Source organism: Tasmannia lanceolata, unplaced genomic scaffold (assembly GCF_043159265.1).
Source record: "Tasmannia lanceolata isolate RefF3 unplaced genomic scaffold, GAP_Taslan_0.1 ptg000002l, whole genome shotgun sequence".
Classification (NCBI taxonomy): domain Eukaryota; kingdom Viridiplantae; phylum Streptophyta; class Magnoliopsida; order Canellales; family Winteraceae; genus Tasmannia; species Tasmannia lanceolata.
The window spans coordinates 59,092,681-59,118,986 of NW_027518679.1; the positions used below are offsets into that span (position 1 = coordinate 59,092,681).

At 38.2% G+C, this 26,306-nt stretch overlaps 2 protein-coding genes across 3 annotated transcripts; both read left to right on the forward strand.

Annotated features, from left to right (window-relative positions):
• Positions 1-8,312: 8,312 nt before the first annotated feature.
• Positions 8,313-10,914, forward strand: LOC143845643 (uncharacterized). The gene is made up of 3 exons (XM_077354034.1): positions 8,313-8,596; positions 8,724-8,823; positions 8,908-10,914. The coding sequence occupies exons 1-3, from the start codon at positions 8,313-8,315 to the stop codon at positions 10,912-10,914; spliced, it is 2,391 nt and encodes a 796-aa protein (XP_077210149.1).
• An 8,566-nt stretch (positions 10,915-19,480) lies between these two features.
• Positions 19,481-25,874, forward strand: LOC143881744 (Pectin lyase-like superfamily protein). Of its 2 annotated transcripts, XM_077385010.1 has the most exons (10): positions 19,481-19,814; positions 19,933-20,064; positions 20,183-20,353; positions 20,485-20,505; positions 20,611-20,818; positions 23,863-23,944; positions 24,027-24,135; positions 24,358-24,474; positions 25,020-25,300; positions 25,412-25,874. In XM_077385010.1, exons 1-9 carry the CDS (start codon positions 19,605-19,607, stop codon positions 25,251-25,253), a joined length of 1,284 nt encoding a protein of 427 aa, XP_077241125.1. In that variant the 5' UTR covers positions 19,481-19,604; the 3' UTR covers positions 25,254-25,300; positions 25,412-25,874. The 2 variants fall into 2 exon arrangements, with proteins under 2 accessions (XP_077241125.1, XP_077241117.1); XM_077385002.1 differs by having other exon boundaries at positions 25,020-25,874.
• Positions 25,875-26,306: the final 432 nt, after the last annotated feature.

A 26,306-nucleotide genomic window follows, 5' to 3' on the forward strand; every position in this document is an offset into this window, starting at 1 on the left:
ATTCACAATACTATCCTCACCGACAATCTCGTTGGGAGTAGTAACTGTATGACTACAACCCTCATCTCCTTCTTCTCATCAGTAGCCTCCCATACTAGATCATCATCATTGAGATTAAACCCATCCCATACTAAATTATCATCGTTGAGATTAAACCCATCGTCCTTAATTAAATCATTTACATGTACTTCGTCAATAGATGGATCCATTTGTTATACCTAAAAATACAACATACACATGGCCCATCAGCATAATAAGAAATGGTAATATAAGAAGAAGAACAATCTTGAGAATTCTAAGAGAAAGCGAGTGAAGTACAAGTTTTCTTGTCTGAGGGTGAGAAGTAAGAAATCTGTATGCAATGCCCATGAAATTTGCTCTTATATAGTGTCTCCTCTCTTCAATTTTTATGAAATGGCTCAACTAACCTTGTTTTATTTTGCAGACACCATATAGATGTTTCAGAATAAAAAATTCAGAAAAACAGCCCAATAAACCCAATATAGATGCCTAAAAATAAACCCTAAAAAGAAGATGAAACCATAAAAATAAACCCTAAAAATAAACCCTAAAAAGAAGAGATTTGGAGTGAAAAAAGAGAATACACTTGGGCCCTATTCCTTTTGGATTTTGAGAATAGATTGTATGTCCAAATCCTATTATCGGACTCAAAAGCGGATCCTTTGGCCTTGTCGGGGTCCACTGACAGAACCAGATGGGATGTGGAACTCTTTGAAACTATGAATATCAATCCCCTTTTCTACCTGGGACAGCCCCAACTATATCATTTTCCTTTATTATTTTATGACGACTCTTTTACACTAGAAGGGGCTGTCTCAAGTAAAACAATGGGGTGAATATATCATTTGCCCTGCAATTTAACAGCATGACTGAAAAAAGAACAGGAGAAAAAGACCAGGAACAAAATATATAAATTAAATTAGCCGCCATTACTCCCATCTAGCAACAGAACTACCAGATTACAGGCTAGCAAAAAAATACAGAGTATAGATGAAACTAATGGAATAATAAACTAGAAGAGGAGAATCAGAATATGATATATTGGAAATGTCTAAAATACCCCCGAAGTGCAAGACTAAGAGAAAATCTTGAGAGATCTAAATTTAGCAGGTTTTCCAAATCTTACGAAATTACTCATAATCCATCAGCCGTACCCTCGAGATGGTTTTGGACATATGAGAAATGATTGAAATATCCATAAGATGATGAAAATCTGGAAGCCCTATGAGTTTCTAAAAATAGCAGCTTTTTCAAAATTTGTAAAATCACTCAAGATTTCTCAAATATAACTCGGGGGTCAAACGAGACACATCGGGAATGACCAAGATACCCCTGCAGTGCAAAATAGGCAAAAATGAGGGAAACCCTGAAAATTCTAAAAATAGCAGGTTTTTTCATTTGCTTGGAAACTTGAACTTTCATCTTTCAGAGGCCAAAGGAACCTCCTAGAGACCTTCAGGATCACGAATCAACTTCAAAACTCCCATAATGAAATGAAATCTACCCTAAAATGCATGGATGCCTAATCCTAGGTGGAATACGGACTCGAAACTTGACAAACTACCAAATCTTTTGCTTTTTTAAAGTCTAGCAAAATGGGGGTGTCTACAGGGACAAAAAGACGACTTACAATCGTCTTTTTCTTCCCCGCCAGCGCACACTTTCTCAGCCAATCAGATATTTTCTCTCTCTTCGACCGCATGTTAAGGAGAAACGATTGAGCGCACACTCTTTTCTCTCATAAAAGAATTGATGACGAACAATTAAGATTGCTTCATAAGCCTTTAAGTGTAGCACGAAGTTGAATATTTGCAATACATAGCTGTTCTTTTATATACAATGTTAACTTAGTAACATTTGAGAACTTAGGGCTTGTTTGGCAGCTACAAAAGAAATTATATGGAATATTTGTTTACCCTGTGTAATGGTGAGAGAGAAATTTGAGAGGGGAATGAATGAGGATATCATGAGATAGCACTAGAAATAAGGGGAAAATACTCGTTTAGAATATAGTTTTTATTTTCCTCTTTTTCCAACCCCATCATAGGCTCTCTTCAGTCGCCAACCCTTGGATCTCTCTTATTCTTCGGCCTTTACTCCCCTTTCTCACATTAGGTAAATCATGGATCTATAATTTTTTTTGTTGCCAAACATGCCCTAAATGACCTTAACAAGCGTACTTAAATTGGTTAAATATGGCAATTTTGAATGGGTTTAATACAAGTATCCGATCATGTTTATCTACTGAACCGGAGTAAGTGACGAATTTCGTAATTTTAACTTGGGTTAGACTTCTTGAGCTCACTTTGTGTTTGGGCTGAGTTAGGTTTAAAATTTTGGACAAAGGCTTTTCTTGGGTTCACTCCTACCCAAGTAATTTCAACCCAATTTTCATCCCTATTTATCCTCAATATAATACACCTTCTATAGCTATGAAATAAAACTAGTTGCAGACCCGTGCGATGCACGGAGCGAGGAACAAAATATGCTTTAAAAATGTTTTAATATTAGAGAATTTCAATCACTATATCGGAAAAGAAGAAGGTTAAACAACAACAACAAAAATTAGAAGAATTTCAGTAATGGATTATTCCAAGCTGCCAAGCAGGGCGAAGGAAAAACATGACCATAGAAAACTTTTAAATGGACCACATAGTTCTTGACTTATATATCAATCACCTTGAAACTCAAGTGATCATGTATTCCTTCCAGGGCATGAGTTTTGGTGTAAACATATATTGGTGTGAAGAGAATCTGCTGTGAAGCTTGAATTTCTATTAAACACCTTTAGACCCAAAAATCCAAAAAATGATAAGCCCGAATAATAAAGTTACGTAAAATATTTCTTTAGAAAAGTGGCTTTTGGCAGTACGATAGAAGTACGACCCGCAAGGAAATATAACATGCGCTTGTAGAAAAGGTTTAAAAATAGAAACAATTCTTCGAGGGAAAACTCCAATCGCTCCCTCTTTGGATTGGAGGAAAATTTCTTTTGATAAAAATATTTCCCTAAGATTTTTTTTTCATTTCCATAATTTAAAAGAAAAAGATGTTGATATAGATTATTTAGAGGGATATCACCATAATTGAATGTGTCTACAATTTCAACTGGAATCATGTTGGTTCAAATTATTTTCTTTCATATATAATTAAATAATGGGAAATTGGAATTTTTTAAATAGTTTTATCCTTTCCAAGCTGTTAGATCCAAATAGGGACAACAAAGTAAAGCAGGCTTTGGTGTATATTAGTAGACTTTGCAGAAAATAAATCATGACAACAAATCCCAAAACATAAAAATAAATAAATAAATAAACACGCGTGCGCGCGCACACACTTAGAATGTGAGAAAATGCCAAAAAAGCAGATTCCAAAATATTTAATAAATTGTAACATAAATACATGAATAAAGGTCAAATAAAGGAGATCTGCTTTTAAAGGAAAAAGAAATAAAAATAGGCTCAAGGAAATAAAGGCTCGCATATAAAAATACCCAATAAAAATGTAGAACCAAAATTGCAGTTCAATTGCAGAGGTAGAGAAAAGAAATAAATCAAATTATACCAAGGTACCATAGAAAAGGTCAAGTTTGCTTCAAACGTAACAGTCATGCAATGAAACGGCCAAAATCATTTACTCACAGACTCAAATATGGACTTTGAGGAGGTATACATTAACTAAAAATGTATACCTTAACATAAAAATGTATGTTATCGAATTTATTTTTCAAAAAAGAAAGAGAAGAAGATATATTTGTAAAGAAGATTAGGAATTAGGAATTAGCAATACCCACGGAGAAATAGTAAATTTTTTTAGAAGGGAAAGTAGATTTATTAAAAGGGAGAAAATGTTATAATGCATTAAAGAGAGAGAGAGAGAGAGAGAGAGAGAGAGAGAGAGAGAAGGAGGTCGTGGTGGAGTGATACAAATTACCTTAAATCAATAAATAAATGATCAAGCTATAAAGCCATCATAATCAGCATGCAACATGAAACAAATCAAATGTCCTAATGTCCACCTCCAGAGAATAATTTATCTTATCAGTAATTGCTATCTATCAAAAGTTCTGAACATTTGACAATAAAAATAATAATTACATAAAAAAAAATTGCACTCAACCAAAAACATATAGATGTTATCAAATTTCTAAAGAACATTCTAAAATGGAATAACACATGTAAAATAATGGCTTGGATTTCATGAAGAATACCCAATTCGTTGTCTATCTCCTTTTGATGCTTCCTCAGCTATATCATATTACGCAACTTTGTGTTTCATGAAGAATATCCAAATTATGAAAAAAAATAGATATAGGTCATAAGTGGGAAGCTATAGTGATCGAAAGATATGCAAGAAAAAGTAACATATAAAAGCATACTCGTTAGTATGTAACAGATAAGACAGGCTAGAAAAATAAAATTACCGTTCTGAAATATATTTAGGACTTCTAACTGGCTATGTACCTGCAAAACCAAAACAAAAGGCTGCTGACACAAACACTTGATAAGGAAAAGAAACCAACCTTGGAGCTCAAAATTTGTAAGAGTAAACACAATGATAATAATAATATAAACAACCCAATTACCAAAAATTATACACCAATGTATAAACAATCAATTAAGAGCTAAAATCAGCAACAATGAGAAGACTTAGTGCATACCCAATTCTTCTACTCATCTTTCTTTACAACCGATGGAATGATGACTTGAAACATCAACATTATAATAGTGCCCATCATTTCTCTGAAAATATCGGATCATCTTTGCTTTGGCTCTTTCTAGCAGACTAATTCCTTTTCTGTAACTGAACTTTATGTGAAATCCTGTAAAAAAAATGCACAGAAATCCACCCATCTGTAACAGTACTTTATGTGAAATCCAGTAAAAAAATTCTAAGAAATCCTCTTCTCTCTTTCCATATCAGAGAAGTCAATAAGTATTTATGATTGTATCAATGGCACAACTATATCATATGACATTTGGTAAAAGCATGACATATCACAACAAAGAGTCATGTGTGTGACCAAACTCATAAGAAACTGAACAATCCATTGTGATTTGATGATGCCGACACAACAACACACTCAAGAATCAACAACCTACATGTTTAGATATCGAATTATCTGATGTATATCATCCACTGCAAAGTTCACTAAATAAATTTTCTCATTACCCAATCAGCATCAGGTGGAAATGGGAAATGTTCTCAATAAGAGGGATTTTGTTAAGACATTGAAAATACATAACTTGGAATTGGATGTAAACAAAGCAAGAGAGGCACCAGACAATTAAAAAAAATTGGGTCATTATTAGCACTGCTCTAAAATCGGTCTTTCCTCCAATTTTTGCCATTGGATTAAAGCCATTCATAGCAGTGTCAATACAAAATTGCTTGTCGGATTGTGTGAGCCTCTGTACATCATTTGCAGTTTAAAAAAGAAAAATTTGCTTTCCGGATTTGGGCCAGAGAATGAAACGGGGGATGGGAAGAAGAAACCAGGGTAAGAGGGGAAGAAGAAAGGAGGGTGAGATGGGAAGGGCTAGCGAATATACCTCTTAGTTTGCCGTTGGACATGGTTGTGTAGGTGGTGATGGGAGACGTTCCAAAGATAGAGGTTGGTGGAGAGGGCTTGAAAGCTTCCTCAAGCTGAAGGAGACTCTAATTATCTCAAACTGCACAATCTAAAACCCAACCACCCCCAGAGAAATGAAACGGGTGATTTGAAAGCTAAAGAGGACGGGTGAGACGCGTGGGAGAGAGAGAGAGAGAGAGAGAGAGAGAGAGAGAGAGAGAGAGAGAGAGAGAGAGAGAGATAGGTGCTTGGATATGAATCGGTGTCCCTTTTCCAAAATAAATGGGCGAGAAAAACTGAAACAAAATTATGTCATGCGGGAATTAAGTGCATTACTGGAAACATTTTGAGTGTGGATTTGGTAAGGGCTAAGGTTTCTGAATAAATGCCAATAAATTCGGGATACAAGGTTGATTTTGAAATTAATTGCATTCTAGAAAAAACGGGATATGAAACGTTTAGATTTTTGGAATTCCGACTTTTCTTTTGTAATTCCAACGTTTTAAACTCTAGGGCAGAGGAGAGGCTGACACGTGGCAGCACCACAGTTTGTAGGATTCCGCTTTACATATACTAGTAAAAAACCCGTGCGATGCACGGGCCGACAAAGAACGGTACGGACCACGTCATAGGTTGATCCAAACCGTCCATGTGATGGAACACAACATAAATAGGTTGTGCCCCAAAAATCATTTCCATAGGCTGATCCTAGCCCTCCAATCTATAGATGTTTCCATAATTCCTCTTATCTTAAATCGGATGGTTAAGATCACCCTATAGTTTTTTAATTAAAAAACCATAAAGGAGGGGGGTAAGATCGAAATTATACGGCTTTAATGAGTGCCTTTGTTATAAGCATAAAGGAGGGGGGCGTAGGATTGAAATTATATGAGTTGAATGGGTGCATTTGTTCAAAAAAGTCAAAAAATGTGAGGTGTAATTCTCACGTAATTTTCAAAAAAATCGAAAAAACTCTCCTCTTTTCATCCCAGCTTATTGTATTAGATTAGATATATATATATATAGGATTATCCATGCGTATATTTAGGGTAATTAGATCAAGTCCTAAGTTCTATTTGGTAGGTCTTAAGTTAGATTTTGTAGGATGGTGGTTGAGGGAGGGAGACTCTTTCCCTTTTAATTTCTTCTTTATATATTCTTCTCTGCCGGTTTAGACGAGAGATATTTCCCTAAACTCCGAGCAAAAAAGAAAATAAGAAACAGAAAACCCTAGCCCTAACTCTAGAAATGGATGCTATAAGAAAGCAACTGGACGTTTTGATGGGAGCAAACAACCAACGATATGAGCGAGGTCAATGGCAAGTACTCATATTTACAGGCACGGGTTACCGACTCTGCTTTATTTGAAGTCATTTACAAGGTAATTTTCATCTTTTCAAATATACATGGTCATTTTGGTTCTTATACGAGTAAAAATAAAAAAAGAGAAAATTGTCAATTGGTGATAGAAAAATGCAAAAATAGTGGATGGGTGACACCCTTTTGAAAAGTTGTGAACGGAGGTCGAAACACCTTTTTCTGACATGGCCTTTTACCCAAATACCCCTCATGCCAAAAAGAACACGTTATAGTAGATTTTTCTCTCTCTTACTTTTCACCTACCCAAACTTACCGCCAACCTCTTGCAAATTTCTCCATTAACGCCTGAAACCCACAAAGTGTAAGTGAAGGTTAGTAGGTTATCTACTCTCTTAGGATTAGTGCTTCCATTAATGCGTTTGAATCCTGTCTTTAGTGTGTGATAATAACCCTGTCTGTATTGTGTGTGATAACCCTATCTTTATTGTGATTGATAACCCTATCTTATAACCCTTTTAAAATGGTGAGTTAGGGCTTGTGCTTCTATTATCTCTGAAACTGTTCTTATAGAGTTGGTACCCTACTAATAAAGTTGGTATTAGTGTTTGATGACCCGAATATAGATGGTTTATGTAAACCCTTTTGTACATGAATCACAATTTTTTACACTTGATAATCCCTTATTTGCTGTTGGTAAGTCCCATATATTTACCTGATAAACTTGTTTTGACACTTGATACACCTCGGAGAGGCTTGGTAACCCCCTTGGAGAGTGTTGAAAAGCCCTTGTACATTGTTGGTAACTCCCCTTCTATTTACATGGTAATCCCTTTACAAACTTGAAAACCCCCTTGTGTAGAGAGTTGAAAACCCCTAATTTGCAACTTGATTACCCTTTACAGAAGCCTCCGTATGGACTTGAATCCCCCATTAGGTAGCTTATAATCTCTTAGATTACCTTGTGGACTGACCTTCAAACCCCCATTGAGGTAGTGAAACCCCCTTTAGAGTCCATAACCCCACTTATGAACTTGGTAACCCATTGTGTATACTTGAATACCCCTCAAGAAGATATGAAGATCCCCTTTTAGCAACAACTCTGTTTAGAACTCCTATTTAGAATTTTATAAAAATGTCCGAAACAATGGTTTCTCTTCTTTTACACTATGATGGAGATTTGAAGGATGATGTTTCTTGGGAATACATCGGAGGGAAGAAGACATTGTTATTTGTCAGCCGTGGAATTAATTTCGACGAATTTGAAGCTGCAATCCGAAGAAGGATTGGTGTTATAGAAAGGCAGGTTTTACTATAGATAAAATGTCGATATGTTGTGGATCCATATATAGTCACTTTAATCGACGTCGATGATGATGATGTCCTCCAAACAATGTTAAGGATGTTTGACAGATACATGTTCAATTCTGTGATGATATACATAACTAAGAGCATAAATGACAAATGTATTAATTCATTGAATTCGTCAATGCTTCCCCCAAACAAACTCTGCACTAGGAGACCCTCTCTTAAACGTAGCATTCCTTCTACTTCAATTCCGTCCCAAAAATGTCATCGTTTTGAAGTGGACTTGCAAAAAGACTACGAAAGTGAATTTGATGGGAGATATGTAAGTGAAGATGTAAGTGAAGAGATAAGAGGTGCTCCAGCAGAACCTGTCATAAGGTATTGTAGTTCTTTGGCAATGTTTGAATACTTTCATATTTCAATTTATAATTCATATGGATCCAACTTGATTATATATTGCCGAACTATGCAAGTCTGAAATTGACTTAAATGAAACATTGGCAAGTGATTTGTATGGCAACCATGTTAGTGGAGGTATCGATGACTTCCAAAATGTGGGAGATCTTGAAGTGGACTTCAGTAATGTTTTTGAAGACGGTTTCAGTGTGAGGGGTTTAGATTTAGAAGAAGAAATAAATGATGATGATAATGACGATGGTAGTGATGATGATGATGATGATGATGAGGAGGAGGAGGAGGAGGAGGATGATGACGATTATGGAAATATCGGTGTTAGTCCATGCGCTCAGCCTTTCAGTGCGGATTCTCCTATCAGAGGGGGTTCTCCTATCAGAGAGGGATCTCAACCGGTTCCGACTGACAGTAGTCGGCCAATGAAAGTAGATGGGATGTTTGTTGGAGCCCATGATGTAGATACTAATAATCTTCAGTTTGAGCAGTTAACGGTTGGGGCAATATTTTCTAATATGCAACACTTCAAAAAGGTTGTCAAAGAGTACACTATTCGGCAGAGGTTTATGTTCGTGAGGTCAAAGTCAACATTGAAGAAGTATGCCGTTCGATGCAAGGTAGAGGGTTGCAAATGGCGTATAACGGGTACTAATCATATGACCTGTGTGTTAGTGAAGTCGTTTGTCCCCGACCATACGTGTAGAACTAAATTAAGGGGCAATGATCACCCTCTTATCACAGCAGCTTGGGTTGCTCAGACATGTTTATGCTTATTTGCTTGCCCAGATGATGTGAGGACGAAGATCATACGAGAATATATCAAGATGCATTGGGGTATAATTATAAGCTATTGGAAAGCGTACAACGCGATGAACATCATACTTGAGATTAAGTGTGGAAATGTGGAGGACTCTTATCGAATATTGCCTGCACTTACAGTTCAGATGATGAGAAGAAATCCCGACAGCTATATGCGTGTTTTCAGAGCCAGAGATTTACGACCTAGGGGAGATGATAGATTTGTTCGCTTATTTTGGACATTTGGTCTCAGCATACGGTCTTTTCATCGAACACTCAGGCCTATAATTTTGGTTGATGGGACACATCTGCGAGCGAAGTATCTAGGAATCTTATTGATTGCAATCGGGGTCGATGGTAACAGCGATTTATATCCATTAGCATTTGGGGTTGTTGAGACGGAGAACGAAGATAGTTGGAGGTGGTTTTTTATGTTGCTGAGGCAGTACGTATTGGCAGCGGAGATGAACATATTCACCATATGCTCCGATCGACAGAAGGGGTTGTTGCAGGCAGTGCCTAATATATTTCTCAATTTTCATCATAGTTATTGCATGCGTCACCTCGCCGCCAATTTGCGATCCGAGTTCAAAGATGTTCTACTTGAGAGATTGTTTTGGAAAGCCGCACGGACTTTGAGAGAGAGTGTGTTCAGAGAAACAATGGGCAAGATTAAGGTGAGGAATGAACGTGCACACAAGTGGATAAGTGACATTGTGAACGAACACTGGGCTAGTTTTTACTTTAAGGGGGATAGGTATGATGTATTGACTACAAATAGATCGGAGTGTTTCAATGCTGTCCTGAAGGATGCGAGAAGATTGCCGATTGCATCATTGGTAGAGTACACTAGACATCAGACTACAGACTTCATTCAAAAGCGTCAGAAATTGGGTCATAGTTGGCAAACAAAGTTGACTCATTACGCAAAAGAACGTATAACATTAGCGAGGGAAGAGAGCCGCCAGTATACAGCTTATCGAGTTGGGGTTCATGAATATGAAGTACGGTCGCTTGAACATACAGATGGCGTAAACTTGGAACTTCGCACGTGCAGTTGTCGTGCATTCCAAACATTTGGACTCCCGTGTGGACATGCCATGGCAGCCATTAGCATCACAGATTTTGATGCATACGATTACTGTGAGAAATGGTTTCATGTAGAGAGATATCGGGATATGTACGCTGAAGTTTTGCACCTGACACTAGACAGGACCCAATGGGAATTAAATTCCGAATCCTTGATGACAATATTACCGCCGATTGCAAAGCGACCACCGGGAAGGCCACGTACGAGAAGAACTGCTCGCGAATTGAAAGGTGGATTACATTACAAATGCACCCGATGTCGACAACTTGGCCACAATAGAAGAAGTTGCAAAGAACCACCCGTGGTAAGACAACAAGTTGACCAAACTGCTATTGGGCCTTCTGCACCCATACTCAGTAGGTCGGGCGTACCTTGCCAAGCTCCCTTCTTTGTGTAAGGGTGTAATTGAATTTTTTGAATGTTCTCAGATATTGTGATGACTTCTTTTTTGTTATTTTGTAAAGAATGGTTGTAATTGGAACATCAATACATAAACAATTTTTTTGGATATAGATATGCTATTTGTTTTCTATTTAGTTGTCGCTCTCCTACATCTAAACCATAAAAATGGACCTATCAACAGTCAGAATTGGATTACCAGCACAAACAATAGGATTATCAACCAATTCCCTAGGTTGATAAAGCTACTTGATGTTGGAATTCAGCTTATCAACTCCCTCCAAATAGGTCATCAACCAATCGGAAGTGAGGTTATCAACATACAAAATGGGATCATCAACCCATTCCCTTGGTTGATAAAGGTACTTGAATGTTGGAATTTAGGTTATCGACTCCCCCAAAATAGGTCATCAACCAATCGGAAGTGAGGTTATCAACACACAAAATTGGATCATCAACCCATTCCCTTGGTTGATAAAGCTGCTGGAATTGAAACTTAAGGTTACCAACCTCCCTTTTTTTGGGTGATTGACCGTGGAATGTGGGTTACCAACCCAGAAAAAGGGTCACCAACCATTTTCCAGGGGAGTAAAGCTGCTGGAATAGAAATTTAAGGTTACCAACTTCCCATTTTTTTGGGTCATTGACCTTGGAATGTGGGTTACCAACCCAGAAAAAGGGTCACCAACCATTTTTTCAGGGGAGTAAAGCTGCTGGAATTGAAACTTAAGATTACCAACCTCCCTTTTTTTGGGTGATTGACTGTGGAATGTGGGTTACCAACCCAGAAAAAGGCTCACCAACCATTTTCCAGGGGAGGAAAGCTGCTAGAATAGAAATTTAAGGTTACCAACCTCCCATTTTTTTGGGTCATTGACATTGGAATGTGGGTTACCAACCCAGAAAAAGGGTCACCAACCATTTTTCCAGGGGAGTAAAGCTGCTGGAATTGAAACTTAAGGTTATCAACCTCCCATTTTTTTGGGTCATTGACCTTGGAATGTGGGTTACCAACCTAGAAAAAGGGTCACCAACCATTTTTCCAGGGGAGTAAAGCTGCTGTAATTGAAACTTAAGGTTACCAACCTCCCTTTTTTTTGGGTGATTGACCGTGGAATGTGGGTTACCAACCCAGAAAAAGGGTCACCAACCATTTTCCAGGGGAGTAAAGCTGCTGGAATAGAAATTTAAGGTTACCAACCTCCCATTTTTTTGGGTCATTGACCTTGGAATGTGGGTTACCAACCCAGAAAAAGGGTCACCAACCATTTTTCCAGGGGAGTAAAGCTGCTGGACTTGAAAATTAAGGTTACCAACCTCCCTTTTTTTGGGTGATTGACCGTGGAATGTGGGTTACCAACCCAGAAAAAGGGTCACCAACCATTTTCCAGGGGAGTAAAGCTGCTGGAATTGAAAATGTATAAAACCTGTTTAAACACAAACACAAACACACTTCATATTCTGTTCACAAACACAAACACACATCATATTATGTTTTAATTTATCACTTTCCTACTCATTCAGAAACACAAACACACATGTCTAAAACCTGTTTAAATTTACAAGTTCCAATATTCAAATTGAAACACAAACACAAACACACTTCCATAAAACCTGCTTACATTTACAACTTCTCCACATTCATAAACAAGTTCACAATTCCATAAAACCTGTTTCACCAACCAAGTTCTCCACCCATTCACAAACACAAACACACTTCCATTAAACCTATTTCAATTTACAAGTTCTCCACCCATTCACAAATAAAAACACAGACCATAACAACTTCCCTTGCCATTTAACAATTCCCCTGCCAATCTCCATTAAAAAATAAAGTTTTTAGCATGATCATCAGAAAAAATAAATATCCATGAACATTAGAAGGTGTTCCTATATAAGTGTGCAGTCCCCAAACTCTCCTCGTAAAAATCTCTCACAGAGTTGTAGCCAAAATTCAAGAATGTTTGTCGGCCCAAAGTTCAGTGGTTGACCATGGTAGAGATGCTCAATCGCTTTTAGGACAAAAGCGCCGCAATCAACCCTGTATAAAAGCATGCATTGAATGGAGTTACTTTTAAGCTAACTACGAATGAGATAGGAATACTAACAAAAATTCGAAAGTTTTAAGTTTGAACCCACCCATTGTTCTGCTTTCGGAAGCCATCCATCTGTGAATATGGAAAGTCATCGATGTTGCAACCCCGGCCCTTCAAATATTCCTTCATTAATGCTACCTGAATTTAAGACAACGAAGGAATATTGAGTGTTATACATATGGAAGTAACTTTAAATGTTAAGGAAGATGTTAATTTACTTACAGTGGGAGATGCTCACTCCTGAAATGAGTCCCCTTCCATTGAGTTGAACTCAACCATCTTTTTATTCACCATATCAACAAGCACAAGAGCCCAATGAAAGTCTTGACAGCATGGGATTAAAAGCATCCCAATATCTTCTAACGGGATATGGTCAAGTGTACGATGCAATAGCTCGTTCGCCAACCGATCGGAGTCCAACTTATTTTTGTCATCCATTGAATCACGCCCTGAAGTCTTATATCCCTGTACAATGAAATGAATTTTGTGGGAACACTAAATGATGGATAAGTTGTAAAGTAACATGTATAGCTACAAAAAAGCCTCTTACATGTACTGACGAAGGAATATATACAATCCGTCCAGTCAAGGCATTGCTGGAGGTGCACAAATACTTCCCATATGCATCCAACACCTACAACTCAAAAAAAATTCTTAATTACCTCAACAATGGGTACTGAAGACAACACTTAATTTAAAAAATGACACTTACTTGGCCACTGAGGACTCCTTTCAGGTTCCACAACGTTTCGAGATCCTCGGCCAAGACTTTTACCCCGTCAACGGTCATGAGAATACGACTGCAAAAATATACAAAGGTTAGAGGAAGCAAGTATCTAACTTTGAATAATGATTAATTGAAAACAAGTGTACTTGCCTTTGGTCTTGTTTTTTCAACTTTTGAATGAGATCAGTTCGCCTCCGTGTTACTTTCTTCGTTGCCCTCTCACTTTTTTCTTTGTCACTGGGGGTACTGTATAGGAGCTATTCTTGGCGTAGCTTGGTTTCCTATCCCTTCTCTGATTTTTCACTCTCCTCTCAATGCTCCCTAATTTTTCCGTCCTCTTCCTCTTCTCTTTACCCTCAGGGCTATCGAGAATGGTTACAACATCTGACGCTCCTGTTACAACTGCTTCATTTACGAAGCCAACATCTTCAGCCTGACTCATCACATTTATGACCTCCATATCTTCCTCTTCTCTTCTTTTTCCCCATCTTTTCTCAATTCTTCCTTCTCCATTTCAGCTTCGTCTCCCTCCTGTCTTCTCTTCGCTTCCCACTCCTTCTGTATAATTTCCCTCTCAGCTGCAATCTGTATTCGTAAATTCTCCTTCTCCGCCTCCATCTCCACCCTGACTCTTCTTAACCTCTCCTTCTCCTCTTCATTCTGTACCCTCTCTTTTTTTATATTGTCCCATGCCTCTCCTATCTTCTCCCACTCTCTTTTTATCCTCCTATCCTCACTGGCTTCCTGACCACCCTCCTCAACTACAGTATCCCTTCCTTCAAACGCAGGTGTGCCGGTCAATGCTGGGATAGTAGGTGACTGCCTTAATGGTTCTCCCTGCCCAATGATTCCTTCTTCCTCGGGTTCCTAATATACAAATAAGGGATACAACACACAAAATTTGTAAACATTACCAAGTTAAATAAAACATAATATAAAAAGAGGTCCATTGCGATACCTGCTCAGGAATGTACCGTAGTTTGTCCTCTCGTGGCGTCAATGTCACCACTACCTAATGATTCGAGAAAGTTGTTAGATCAGAAAATATTATAGACTATCTAAAATGGTATCTAGTAGATAGGGTCTCACCTCAGATTTGTCTATCTTCCCATGCTCAATCATATAGTACTTATTCGATTCATTTCCTTTCGACTTCCACTTCAGAAGGCGTGGACAGGCATTTGGATTTTTTGGTATCCACAACTTCGTGTGCTCGAAAAGCCACACCTGCACACACAAGACAGACTTTGTTAATATTTTATTAATAGGAAGATAAATAAAAAGGCAAACTATTGCAGAGGCCATGATACCTGCAATGTGAGGGAGCAACCTCCAAGATATTTTCCCCCTGCGACAGATGCGTTTAAATACTCGAGTAACCAATTGTATACTGCTTCCCCCCAGTTATAGTTGCACATCTTCTCTAAATCATCGATATAGGGCCAAAACAGCTGGTCGGCCCGATGTGCAGCCTAAGTGAATAACACAGTAGCGAATAGGTGTAGCACGACATATTTCACACAAGTCTCTATGGAGGGTTGGTCCTCTAGACCAACTAAGGCCTTGATTTGCACAGAAAGGTCAGATGTCAGAACAGATCCTCTACGAAATGGCCACCCAGGCAGTAAAGGAGTGGGTTTACTCTTGTCCGTCCACGGAACCCTCGCCAAATTAATTTTTTCCCCTCTAAGTGGAAGGCCTAAAGCCAATGCAACATCGCTAGCCCTAAATGGAACTGCGATACCTCCTAGCATGAATGTCTTCGTCGTCGGAACCCACTTACTGTGTAGTGCTCTAATTAGAGGCTTATGCATGACAGCCTCTTCCAATGGATTCTGTTATAGGCGGATGAAGTCCTTGAAAGGAGTCTTGCCTATAGCATCATAGTGGGACTGCCGGAACTGTGTACTCCGCATCTCCTTAATAAAGTACGATGGAGAACATCGTGCAGGGACATATGGATCCTGTCAAACAACATACATAATCAGAACTTGAACTTTTATCAAGTAACTTAGATTAAAACTGTAAAGATCAAATACACTTACATGTTTTGCCTTCACTTCACTCTTCTCACCTTTCACGTTGCTTTTCATCTTCTCACTTTTCACATCGGTTTTCATCTTCTGACCTTTCACTTTGGTTTTCATCTTCTGACCTTTCACTTCAACTATCTTCTTCTCACCTCTATTTTTCATTTTTGCCTTCTCACCTTTCAGTTTCATTTCTCCCTTTTCACCTCTCAATTTCATTTTCCCCTTACCACCTTTCATTTTCATCTCCTCATTTTTTAAACCCATTGCGGGCTTCCTATTAGACTTTCGACTCCGGCTCTCATTTGCCTATTAACACAATTAGAGAATAAAAGAGCATTCTATTGACTAACAATCTAAAACGAGAACAAAAAAGACTACACTTACACGCATCTTCATTGTAGACTTTGCCTTCTCCCAATCCAACTATATATATTATCACTGTCACAAAAGAAGAACATAATTAATTGTAATGTAAGTTCATGTTTCTTAAAATGGGGTTCACAACTCAAATATGTGCTTCTCAAGTGTAGAAACCATACCAAAAATTACTATATGAACAATGATCCAAAAGAGGATTGGCAACAATCTGAAAATGGGGATTATCAACCTCCCTTGAGGGGGTTTTCAACACTGGAGAAGGGGGATTATCAACCTCAACAGGGAGTTCTCAACACTACAAATATTAATTATCAACCTCAACTGGGATTCACAACACTGGAAATGGGTATTATAAACTCCCTGAGGGGGTTTTCAACACTAGAGAAGGGGGATTATCAACCTCAATAGGGAGTTTTAACACTTGAGTAGGGGATTATCAACCTCAACAGGGGGTTCTCAACACAGGAAATGGGGATTATCAACCTCCCTTGAGGGGGTTTTCAACACTGGAGAAGGGGGATTATCAACCTCAACAGGAGGTTCTCAACACTGGACAATGAGGATTATCAACCTCAACAGGGGGTTCTCAACACAAGAGAAGGGGGATTATCAACCTCAACAGGGGGTTCTCAACAGAAGAGAAGGGGGATTATCAACCACAGGAGGTTCTCAACACACGAGAATGGGGATTATCAACCTCAACAGGGGGTTCCCAACACTGGAAATAGGGATTATCAACCTCCCTTCAGGGGTTTTCAACACTGGAGAAGGGGGATTATCAACCTCAATAGGGGGTTTTTAACAGTGGAGAAGGGGGATTATCAATGTACCTAGAAAGGATTCTCAACACTGAAAGTGGGGGATTATCAGCCTGAAAAGGGGTTCCCAACACTGCAAATGGGAGATTATGAACTACCTAGAGGGGGTTCTCAACACTGGCAATGGGGGATTATCAACATCCTAGAGAGGGTTACTAACACTGGAAATGAGGGGATTCTCAACACTGGCAATGAGGGATTATCAATCTACCTGGAGGGGGTCCTCAACACTTAAATTGAGGGATTATGAACCTCAAAAGGGGGTCCCAACACTGGATATAAAGCATTCAACACTGGAAAATGGGGGTCCCAACACTGGAAATGAGTTCTCAACACTGAAAAGGGGATATTATCAATCTCAAAAGGGGATTCTCAACACCGAGAATGAGAGATTATCAAAAGGGGGTTCTCCACAGTCAAAATGGAACAAAAAAATAAAATAAACCCTAGATGTGTAAAGACTTCCAAATACTGACAATGAAACAATACACCACAAAGGTAACTTAATAGAACGAAAAAAAAGTAAAAAAATATGAAATACGACACCCTAACATACCTGCACGATGGGGATGGGGGAAAAATGAAGCCCACGCCGGAAAAATGAATCCCTCGCCGGAAAAATGAAGCCCTCGCCAGAATACACTTGATAACGGAGGAGAGAGGTTTGGAATAATGCAGGAAACCGCCCCACTCCAGAGAAAAATGAGAAATCTTCACGCCGGAGAAGATGGGTTTCAGGTGGTTAAAATGAAAATGGAGAGTAAAAGTAAAAAAAAAAGCCTCTGTACAGTTAAAAACGAAGAGAAAATGGGTTTTTCTTTCTCAAGGGTATTTACGTAAAAGGCCATGTCAGAAAAGGTATTTCGACCTCCGTTCACAAACTTTCAAAAGGGTGTCACCCATTCACTATTTTCGCATTTTTGTGTCACCAGTTGACAATTTTCCCAAGTAAAAAAAAAAAAGCCTCTGTACAGTTAAAAACGAAGAGAAAATGGGTTTTTCTTTCTCAAGGGTATTTATGTAAAAGGCCATGTCAGAAAAGGTATTTCGACCCCCGTTCACAAACTTTCAAAAGGGTGACACACCCATTCACTATTTTCGCATTTTTGTGTCACCAGTTGACAGTTTTCCCATAAAAAATAAAATAAAAATCTACCATTTGGTTACAAATTTATGGCACTACATTTGCAGAATTCCCTCAATTGTGTTGACTCTATTTGCAAATTGTCAATCTAGAAAACTCTTTTTGCAAATAAAGCCTAGTTGAAGACTTCTTTTGCAAAAACCCTTTTCCCAGATAAAATAATGATTGTCGGGAAATGTTATCAGCACTACTGTATTTTGATGAGGGCACTCCTCTTTATTAAAAGTACGATATGGCATGCACCATAGATGGTTAGCTCTAACATTAAGATCGGAGGGTTAGGAACAACCTATGGAAATGATTTTTGGGGCACATCCTATTTAGGCTGTGGCCCATGTAATGGACCGTTTGGTTCATCCTATGGTGCAGGCCACACCGTACTTTTAATAAAGTGAGGAGTGCCCTCATCAAATACAGTAGTGCTGTTAACATTTTCCTTTCTTCTCAAATGCTATCAACTAGGGGTGCAAGTTTGGCCTTGTGAGCCTTGACCCACCCTGAGCCCGAACAGGGTTTGGGTTTTGATTTTCCCACCCTGAGGGAGGGTCAGAGTTCATTTTTTTGGCCCTGACTCAGGGTTGGGTCGGGTTCAGGGTTGAGACCTCGAGTCAGTCCGAACCGGCCCGACCCTGTTTGGTATTATAGAATTGAACCATCTGTGCATATTTCTTTTGTTAATGTTTTCTTACCTTGGATTGATGTTACTTTAGATTATTATTATTAATTGTCTTTGTTGCCCGTCATGTTGTTGAATTCATATTGTCTTATTTTATTCCCTTTCTTTGTTTATTGATTATTTTGTTCTATATGATATGTGGTTGCTTTATTTTTGCACTCTTAAGTGGTATTTGCACTAGGGTCAATTAGGGCCAGCCCGGCCCAATCAGGGCCACTAGGGTGGGCCAGGGCCGCGCTGAGCCCTGCAGGGCGGGCATTGCATAGAGGTGAGTTAGGGCGGGTGAGGGCCAAGATAATGGGATCCAGGGTTGGGCTAGGGTTTTGAAAAACCCAGCCCAACCCGACCCTGTTGCAGCCCTACTATCAACAGACGAAAGCCCATAATGATATATCATTCAAAGATTTTTTATTTCTTTTCAACTGCTATGAATAACCTGAGAAATTATATGGTGTAAGGCTTTACAACAATAAGGCCTTTGTACGGTGGAAGTACCACCCTTGATATTTGATCCAACAGCAGCAGCCCCTCAAAAAAGTAAGCTGCTGTTGGATCAAGTTATCAAGGGCGGTACTCGTACCGTATTGTTGTAAGGCCTTACACCATATAGAATCCCAATCTATCAGAAAAACTAATTAATGGAAGTAGTGCCCTTATTTAAACGAGTGAGTGCGAATATCATCTCCTAATGGAAATATCCCCATCATTTAGAGGAGTCTAACCCTTGTACCAGAATAAAACGAGTGCAAAGCCCTCTCTCGATTCTCCCTGATTGACGAATAGATTCTCACTCTCACTCTGCAGGAGGAGGAAGAAATGATTACTGAATTCTTCTGCAGAAGAAGCTTTGGACCTTTGTATTTTATTTCTGTGTTTCTTATTATCCTGTTTTATTTACATACATTAAATATAGAAAGCTTTGAGTCTGTGATTCAGCAGCTCCCTTTTTGGTTTGGAGACTCGAAGGCGGTCGTTTCCGTGAATGATTTTGGGGCGAAAGGAGACGGGTTTAGGGACGATACTAAGGTACGCGATCTAATTGAGATGGAGTAGAAAGTGGAAATCCTCCTATCTATACCATTTCGATTTGTTACTACTCTAGTGTAGGTGAAGAAAAGCTTGATGAATTTATGTTACTATATAGGCCTTTGAAGATGCTTGGAAGGTGGCTTGTTCTTTACCTTCAGGATCGATACTTGAAATTCCGGCGGGGAATGTTTATTTGGTTCGCCCCATCAATTTTGGTGGACCTTGTCAATCAAAAGTGACTCTCTTGGTATGTTGTTACTTGAGAGTTGAGACTACTGATATATCCTCTACTACATGTGTTGTTTTTTTTTTTTCGAATGGTAACAGGTGGCATAGAATGAATTGGGTTTTGTTAATTTTAATAGGTCTCAGGTACTATTGTTGCTCCCGAGGAACCTGATATCTGGAATGGGTTGGATCCACGCAAGTGGCTATATTTCCATGGTCTGGATCATCTTGTTGTACGAGGAGGAGGGATTATCAATGGCATGGGAAGGAAATGGTGGGATCGCTCATGCAAGATCAACACCACCAATGTGAACTTCACTTCTGAATGATATATTCCTCAAATTATATATTTAATTTATCCCACTTTTATCTAAACAAAATGATATTTTTCTGAATTGATTGTACCTGAAACCATCTTCTATTTTTTTTTTATTTGCAGCCATGCCAACATGCACCTACGGTTAGTTCTGCTTTCTTTTCTGTAACTAAACCAATATTAACAAATGGTTCCTTGGTTTCCTCATGGCTTTATTTCACTTGATGGTTTTCGAATTCTCATGTGCAGGCCATTACTTTTCATAGATGCAATAATTTGGATGTTAGGAACCTGATGATAGTAAATAGTCAACAGATGCATATGGCATTCACTAACTGTTATCGGGTTAAGGTATCTCATCTGAAAGTGGTTGCCCCTGCTGATAGCCCAAACACTGATGGTATCCACATAAGTGCATCCAGTCACGTAGAGGTCAAGAACAGCATAATTCAAACAGGTCAGCAGCTGTCATTGACATCCGTGGTGTGGATTTACTCTTTCTACTATGCTACCTTTTGCTTCTTCCTTCTGTCTTGTTATATTTCTTATCTCATTTACTCTTGACTTTGGAGTCTCTGACAATACCACTAGACTATTTCTCTGTTCCCCATATGGCATGCCCAACCTACGTTTTTGTTACAACATCAACAACCATTAGATGAAAGCCATGAAATAAAATTCTTCCAATTTACATAAATTTATATGGGCACTTTGTCAAGTTATCTGAATTTCTGAAAGAAAGCCACAATCCATTGAATTCAATATTCCAATTTCTATTTCCGTTAATTCATGATACTAGACTGGTCCAACATTCTGGCTTTCAAGTGTAAACCCTGCCCAAAAAGTATGTGAATGAAGACAATTTTGCAATGCATAACCTGGTTAGTATGCTTACTTTAGAGGCATTTTGTTTTCATGCTATGGTTTGTATTGCAATTCTCCAACTAGTCTTCGGCCAATTCAGTCTTCATTCTTCACTAGACCCAAGGCTCAAGTTCCATTTAGTGTTTGTTTATTTTCTGGTGGCAAGAGCAATGCCTCTTTACTCACCCAAGCAATATTGCTGAAAACTTACAATTTGCTTATTTTTTTTAAAATCATCATAGAAACTAATACTTAACCCAATTTGAATTTCTTTGGTCAATAGAGCAATTTTCTCTAAAATGGAAAGTCAATGGGATTCATGATTGCTAATGGTTCTGAAATTAGTTTTATTTCATGGATTGAAATGAGATGAAATGGAATTGCTGGAAGCCTTGAATATAATGAGACATCATTCCTCAGTATTATTGGTCTAGATGCTCTATACAGTTCAGTACTACATAGAAATGCAACAGATTCATGTGTGTGTTTTTTTTTCCACATTTCTTCTAATTTTCTCGAGTTACTTTAAAAATCTTAAGATTATGATGCAAATTTATATTTTGGTTCTATATGGCTCTCATATGACTAATGATCTGATTGATTTTTAGAATAACAGATCTAAAGTGTATTTCAACAGATGTGAGGCCTGTGTCCAATTTTCTAAATCTAATCTAAAAGAACTTTGATCTCGTATTAATTTTGCAGAGCCCTAGTCTTTTACAACTCTTAGACAACGTAAGATAGTAGTATCATGATTTTGTGTAATCTTAAGAAAAAAATAGATGGGGGAACACAATACCATGAGACACATAATCTAAGCATACCGAAATAATTCCCACATGGTTCTATCCCTTCATCTGTTGGGCCCTGTTTGGAGATGAGATAGCCTAAAAATCATAATGTTTAGATGGTTGTTTGATCGGAGGCTGAAAAGTGAACAATTAAGAAAAAAAAAACGATCAATGATTCAAATTCAGGTTATCTACTAGAACGTGTGCAATTTTTAATTGGTTTGATTTTCATGTTGTCATTTGAAGGGGCCTCTTAGATGAAGAGTTTGGATCAAGCTGAACTCATGTGCTGGACCTTGTGAAGCTTCTCATAGCACCATTCCACGAAGAGTTGTTAGAAGTTCATTAAAATTTTACTGTATTACAAGTTGCAAATCTAGAAATGTCCCACACATGTATGAAGTGCTTCTTGCACCCACATAATGTATACTACCAAGTGTAGTTTCAAAACTCCCCAGCATCATCGTCGACCCCCTGATTCGACTCCCTTCTACCTTGGTCACGTTCTTGTCCGAGTCCGCGTTTGCCCTACAAACTTAATCAAAACTCCTTTGACTCTCCCAAGTTACGACCACGTCAACCAAGTACTTAGCTGTGTCAGCCGAGTACTCAACCGTGTCATGCCGAGTCGACTAGGATTTGCTTTGGCCTCATTTTGACCTGCATCTACATTTTGAAACTCGGCTACCAAGTTCTAATTGTAAGTCTTTAAAATCTTGGACCTGGCTGACATTTCCTTCTTCTTTGGGTAAGTCCAAGAAATTCGTTTTGCATATCACCATTCATGAATTCCAGGTATGCATTATTAGGTACTGTTTGGATCTAGGGAAGAAAAGCTCTCTCTCCATGGAAAAAATCCAAGTTCCAGCAGGAATTAAGTTTTCCTAGAAAAGGGGGAAATTTTTGGATTGCAGGAATTAAGTTTTCCTACAAAATGGGGAAAATTTTGGATTCTGTAAAAATAATTTAATGGGAAACGATTTAGCCAATTGCTGGAGAACTCATTTTCGATGGAAATTTTTTCCCTAGATCCAACCAGCCCCTTAAAGTAGCCTCTTGGTATCCATCTTATCTAAAAGCCTACAGCATGGCTGTCTAGTTACCTGTCCTCTATTCTTGTTGGTACTCATTTACCAGCTGCGTTTTCGTGAAAAAGATCTAAAAAGTTGATAGCTGACTTGGAATCGATGAGGTACCATGTCCAAATGGACTAAAAACTCAATTGAATACTTGAATGAGTTTTTTAAATTTCAAAAAGCTTATGATGTAGACGGTTTTCTGAAGCGTTTTGAGTCCTTTGAGTGCTTAAGTGAGCTTTTATGTGTACTAAATTTGTGTTTTCTCTGGTTTTATAGAAACATTGCCACCCCCTTAACTCAATCCATGTCTTGATTGAGTTGAGTTGTCTGAGTGAATATTTTGGGCGGTCCATTGAATTTTTAATTGTTTAATTAAACTGTTGTTTCATGCCTAGTTCAACAGACACTTTGCAGTCATAAAACACAATCATCTTATTTTTCTCTGCATATGCCCATCAGCCCATCTATGATTTTTTTGATGATCGTCTGTGGTTTGTAAATACTTTTACATTAGCATTAAAGTTCCAGAACATGTCAAAACATTGAGTCTGCCGATCTTTATCAATTCTAGTATATTGATATGCTCATACATACATACGAGTTATGTATTTCATGTGAAAATAATGGTTACACTTGTTCAGGCTTCATTTCTCTTCAATAAATTGTCATTCAGAAAAAAGAAGAATGGTTGCACTTGTATGTGCATCCTATATTAACTGCATTTCATGTTCATCAAATTATTTAGTGATTCACCTAAAACATTCCAGGAGACGACTGCATCTCTGTAGTCAGTAATTCTTCCGTAGTGCAGATGAGAAACATTATCTGTGGGCCTGGTCATGGTATAAGGTAATATTGTTGTGAACTTCAATCATTCAGAATCTTGAGTTTCGTAACATCCTGACTGATGCTGCTACTCTAAATCCATTAGTATCGGAAGTTTGGGCAAGTTCAGTTCGTATTCTCAAGTGCGTGATATACTGGTTGATGGGGCCTTTCTTTCCAATACTGAAAATGGACTGAGGATCAAGACGTGGCAGGTATTCTTGCCCCTCTGGTGGTTGATAATGTTAATTAATTAGGGATTAGTTTCTCATCTTTTTCAGTACCATGAAACCTGATTAATTTGGCGCCCGGCCAGCCCTAGCTGAATTCCTAGTTGATTAGCAAGCTTTTGAACATTGGTTGATCGCAATTCTCTTAAGTTCTAATCCATGCATTTCATATATTAAATCTGTCTTGTTTTGATTACACTTCATCAGGGAGGCAGTGGGTTTGTCAGAGACGTTGATTTTCGGAATGTTTTGATGGTTAATGTTTCAAACCCAATAATAATTGATCAATACTATTGTGACTCAATGTTACAATGTCCAAACCAGGTATTGCACTCAAAACCATCTTCTAACGTCACTTCTAAAGCTATCTAACGAGGACATGATACTTTTAGGTTCTGTAAGTGCATTGATACATGCATGTATGCATATCAATATGCCTCTACGAATTTTCTTTTATTCATATTATTTCCTATTTTTCTGTTTTTTTTTTCCATTTGTATTTGTATACTTCTTTACTAAAATCTATTCCTGGGCACTCCCTTGTTTTGATATTGTGCTTTATTTTATACTCCACTGATTGGCTGTTGATACCTTTTCGGGAATTATAACAGAAAATGAGAGCAATGTAAAATAAAGAAAATATCAAAACATGGGATTACAGTTATCATCATCTTACTTTTCATATTAGCGTGTGTAACTCTGTATGGTGTGTTGGAGTATGGAGTGTCTTTTTTCAACACCCCATATCCATGTCTGTCGCAGCCATGAGTCTCTGTCCTAATTACATAGTGCCGAAGGGAAAGACAAGATGAAGTAAATTTTATTCGTGACATTAAGTTAGTTGCTCAAATTATTATCTAATGATGCAGACATCGTCCATTAAGTTGGAGAGAGTTTCTTTCAAACAGATTCGAGGGACATCAGCCACAGAGAATGCAATGATATTTGCTTGCAGTGACAACTTTCCATGCATGGACATATATTTGAGTGATATTCAACTATTGTATTCAGTAGGAAAAACGAATGCTTACTGTTGGAAGGCCTTTGGTATCAGTTCTGGTCTTGTATATCCCCAACCTTGTCTTTCACCGGATGAACACTAGATTGAAAAGAAAGTTCTTTCTAGCACTGCCTTGCATTCAATTGCAAGGTATTTCATATCCAATTTATTATCACCATCCTGTTGTTGATTTTAATGATTGTAACCATTGTTTGTATAGATGATGTTGGGTTATTTTCATTTCCTTTTTTTTTAATCAAGTGAATAATGGTAGAAAAGATGTGTGGAAAAGGCAGAAAGTGTGATCTACTAGACATCCACAGAAGTCGTCAATCAGCACGAGGCCAATCAAGAAAACTCCCCAATGAGACCAAAGCAATTGAAGCTTGAAGACCGGATCTTCATTTTTCAACATAATAATATGCTCAGCTTGAAGACAACTTTCCTTTTTCTACAAGGCCAAACTCTTCCCAAAGTTGAGCGACAAAGACAAGTTGGCTAACTCTCCAAAGCCTTTTATTTATTCAACTTATCCCGAAGATCAATGGTACGGATCCTTTTGGCCATAAATTTCTCAATTACGACAGTGCTAGGATATGCATAGTCTGGTCTTGTTTCCCCAGAAAGAACAGCTGTAATGTTTTTTTATCCTAATGCACAGAGCAGACTATAGTAATGTGTCACAAATAATAAAATGGTGATTTGACCTTCCACTTGTTTCCTATATTGCTCAGTTCATTATGTTATGTTGTGTGACGAGTCGACCACATCAAAGTAGTTCCTTTTCTTGATATTTGCCTGAGACAACTACTGCCTTAGTGCTTGTACTTGTTCTCTACTAAATGATTGAACTGAGATTTTTAATTTCTATCTCACGTGACAGCTGTTAAAAATCAACCGTCCCAGATGGTGTCCATTTTTTCCACTATCCCTAATCTTCACCATGTGCTCTCATTATTTTATATCAATTGGCCTACCAATCTGCAAGTCTCCTAGGCAACCAGCGACTGACCGCCTCAGGGATAGATAGCTATCCCTGTGCCGAATGCACGGTCTCGGAATGGGAAGAAACTGATCTTACGATAAAACAGTATTGGAGGATTAATGTTAGCCATTGCTTCCTTTTGATGCTGTTACGGTCCTAAGTGGGGTCCCC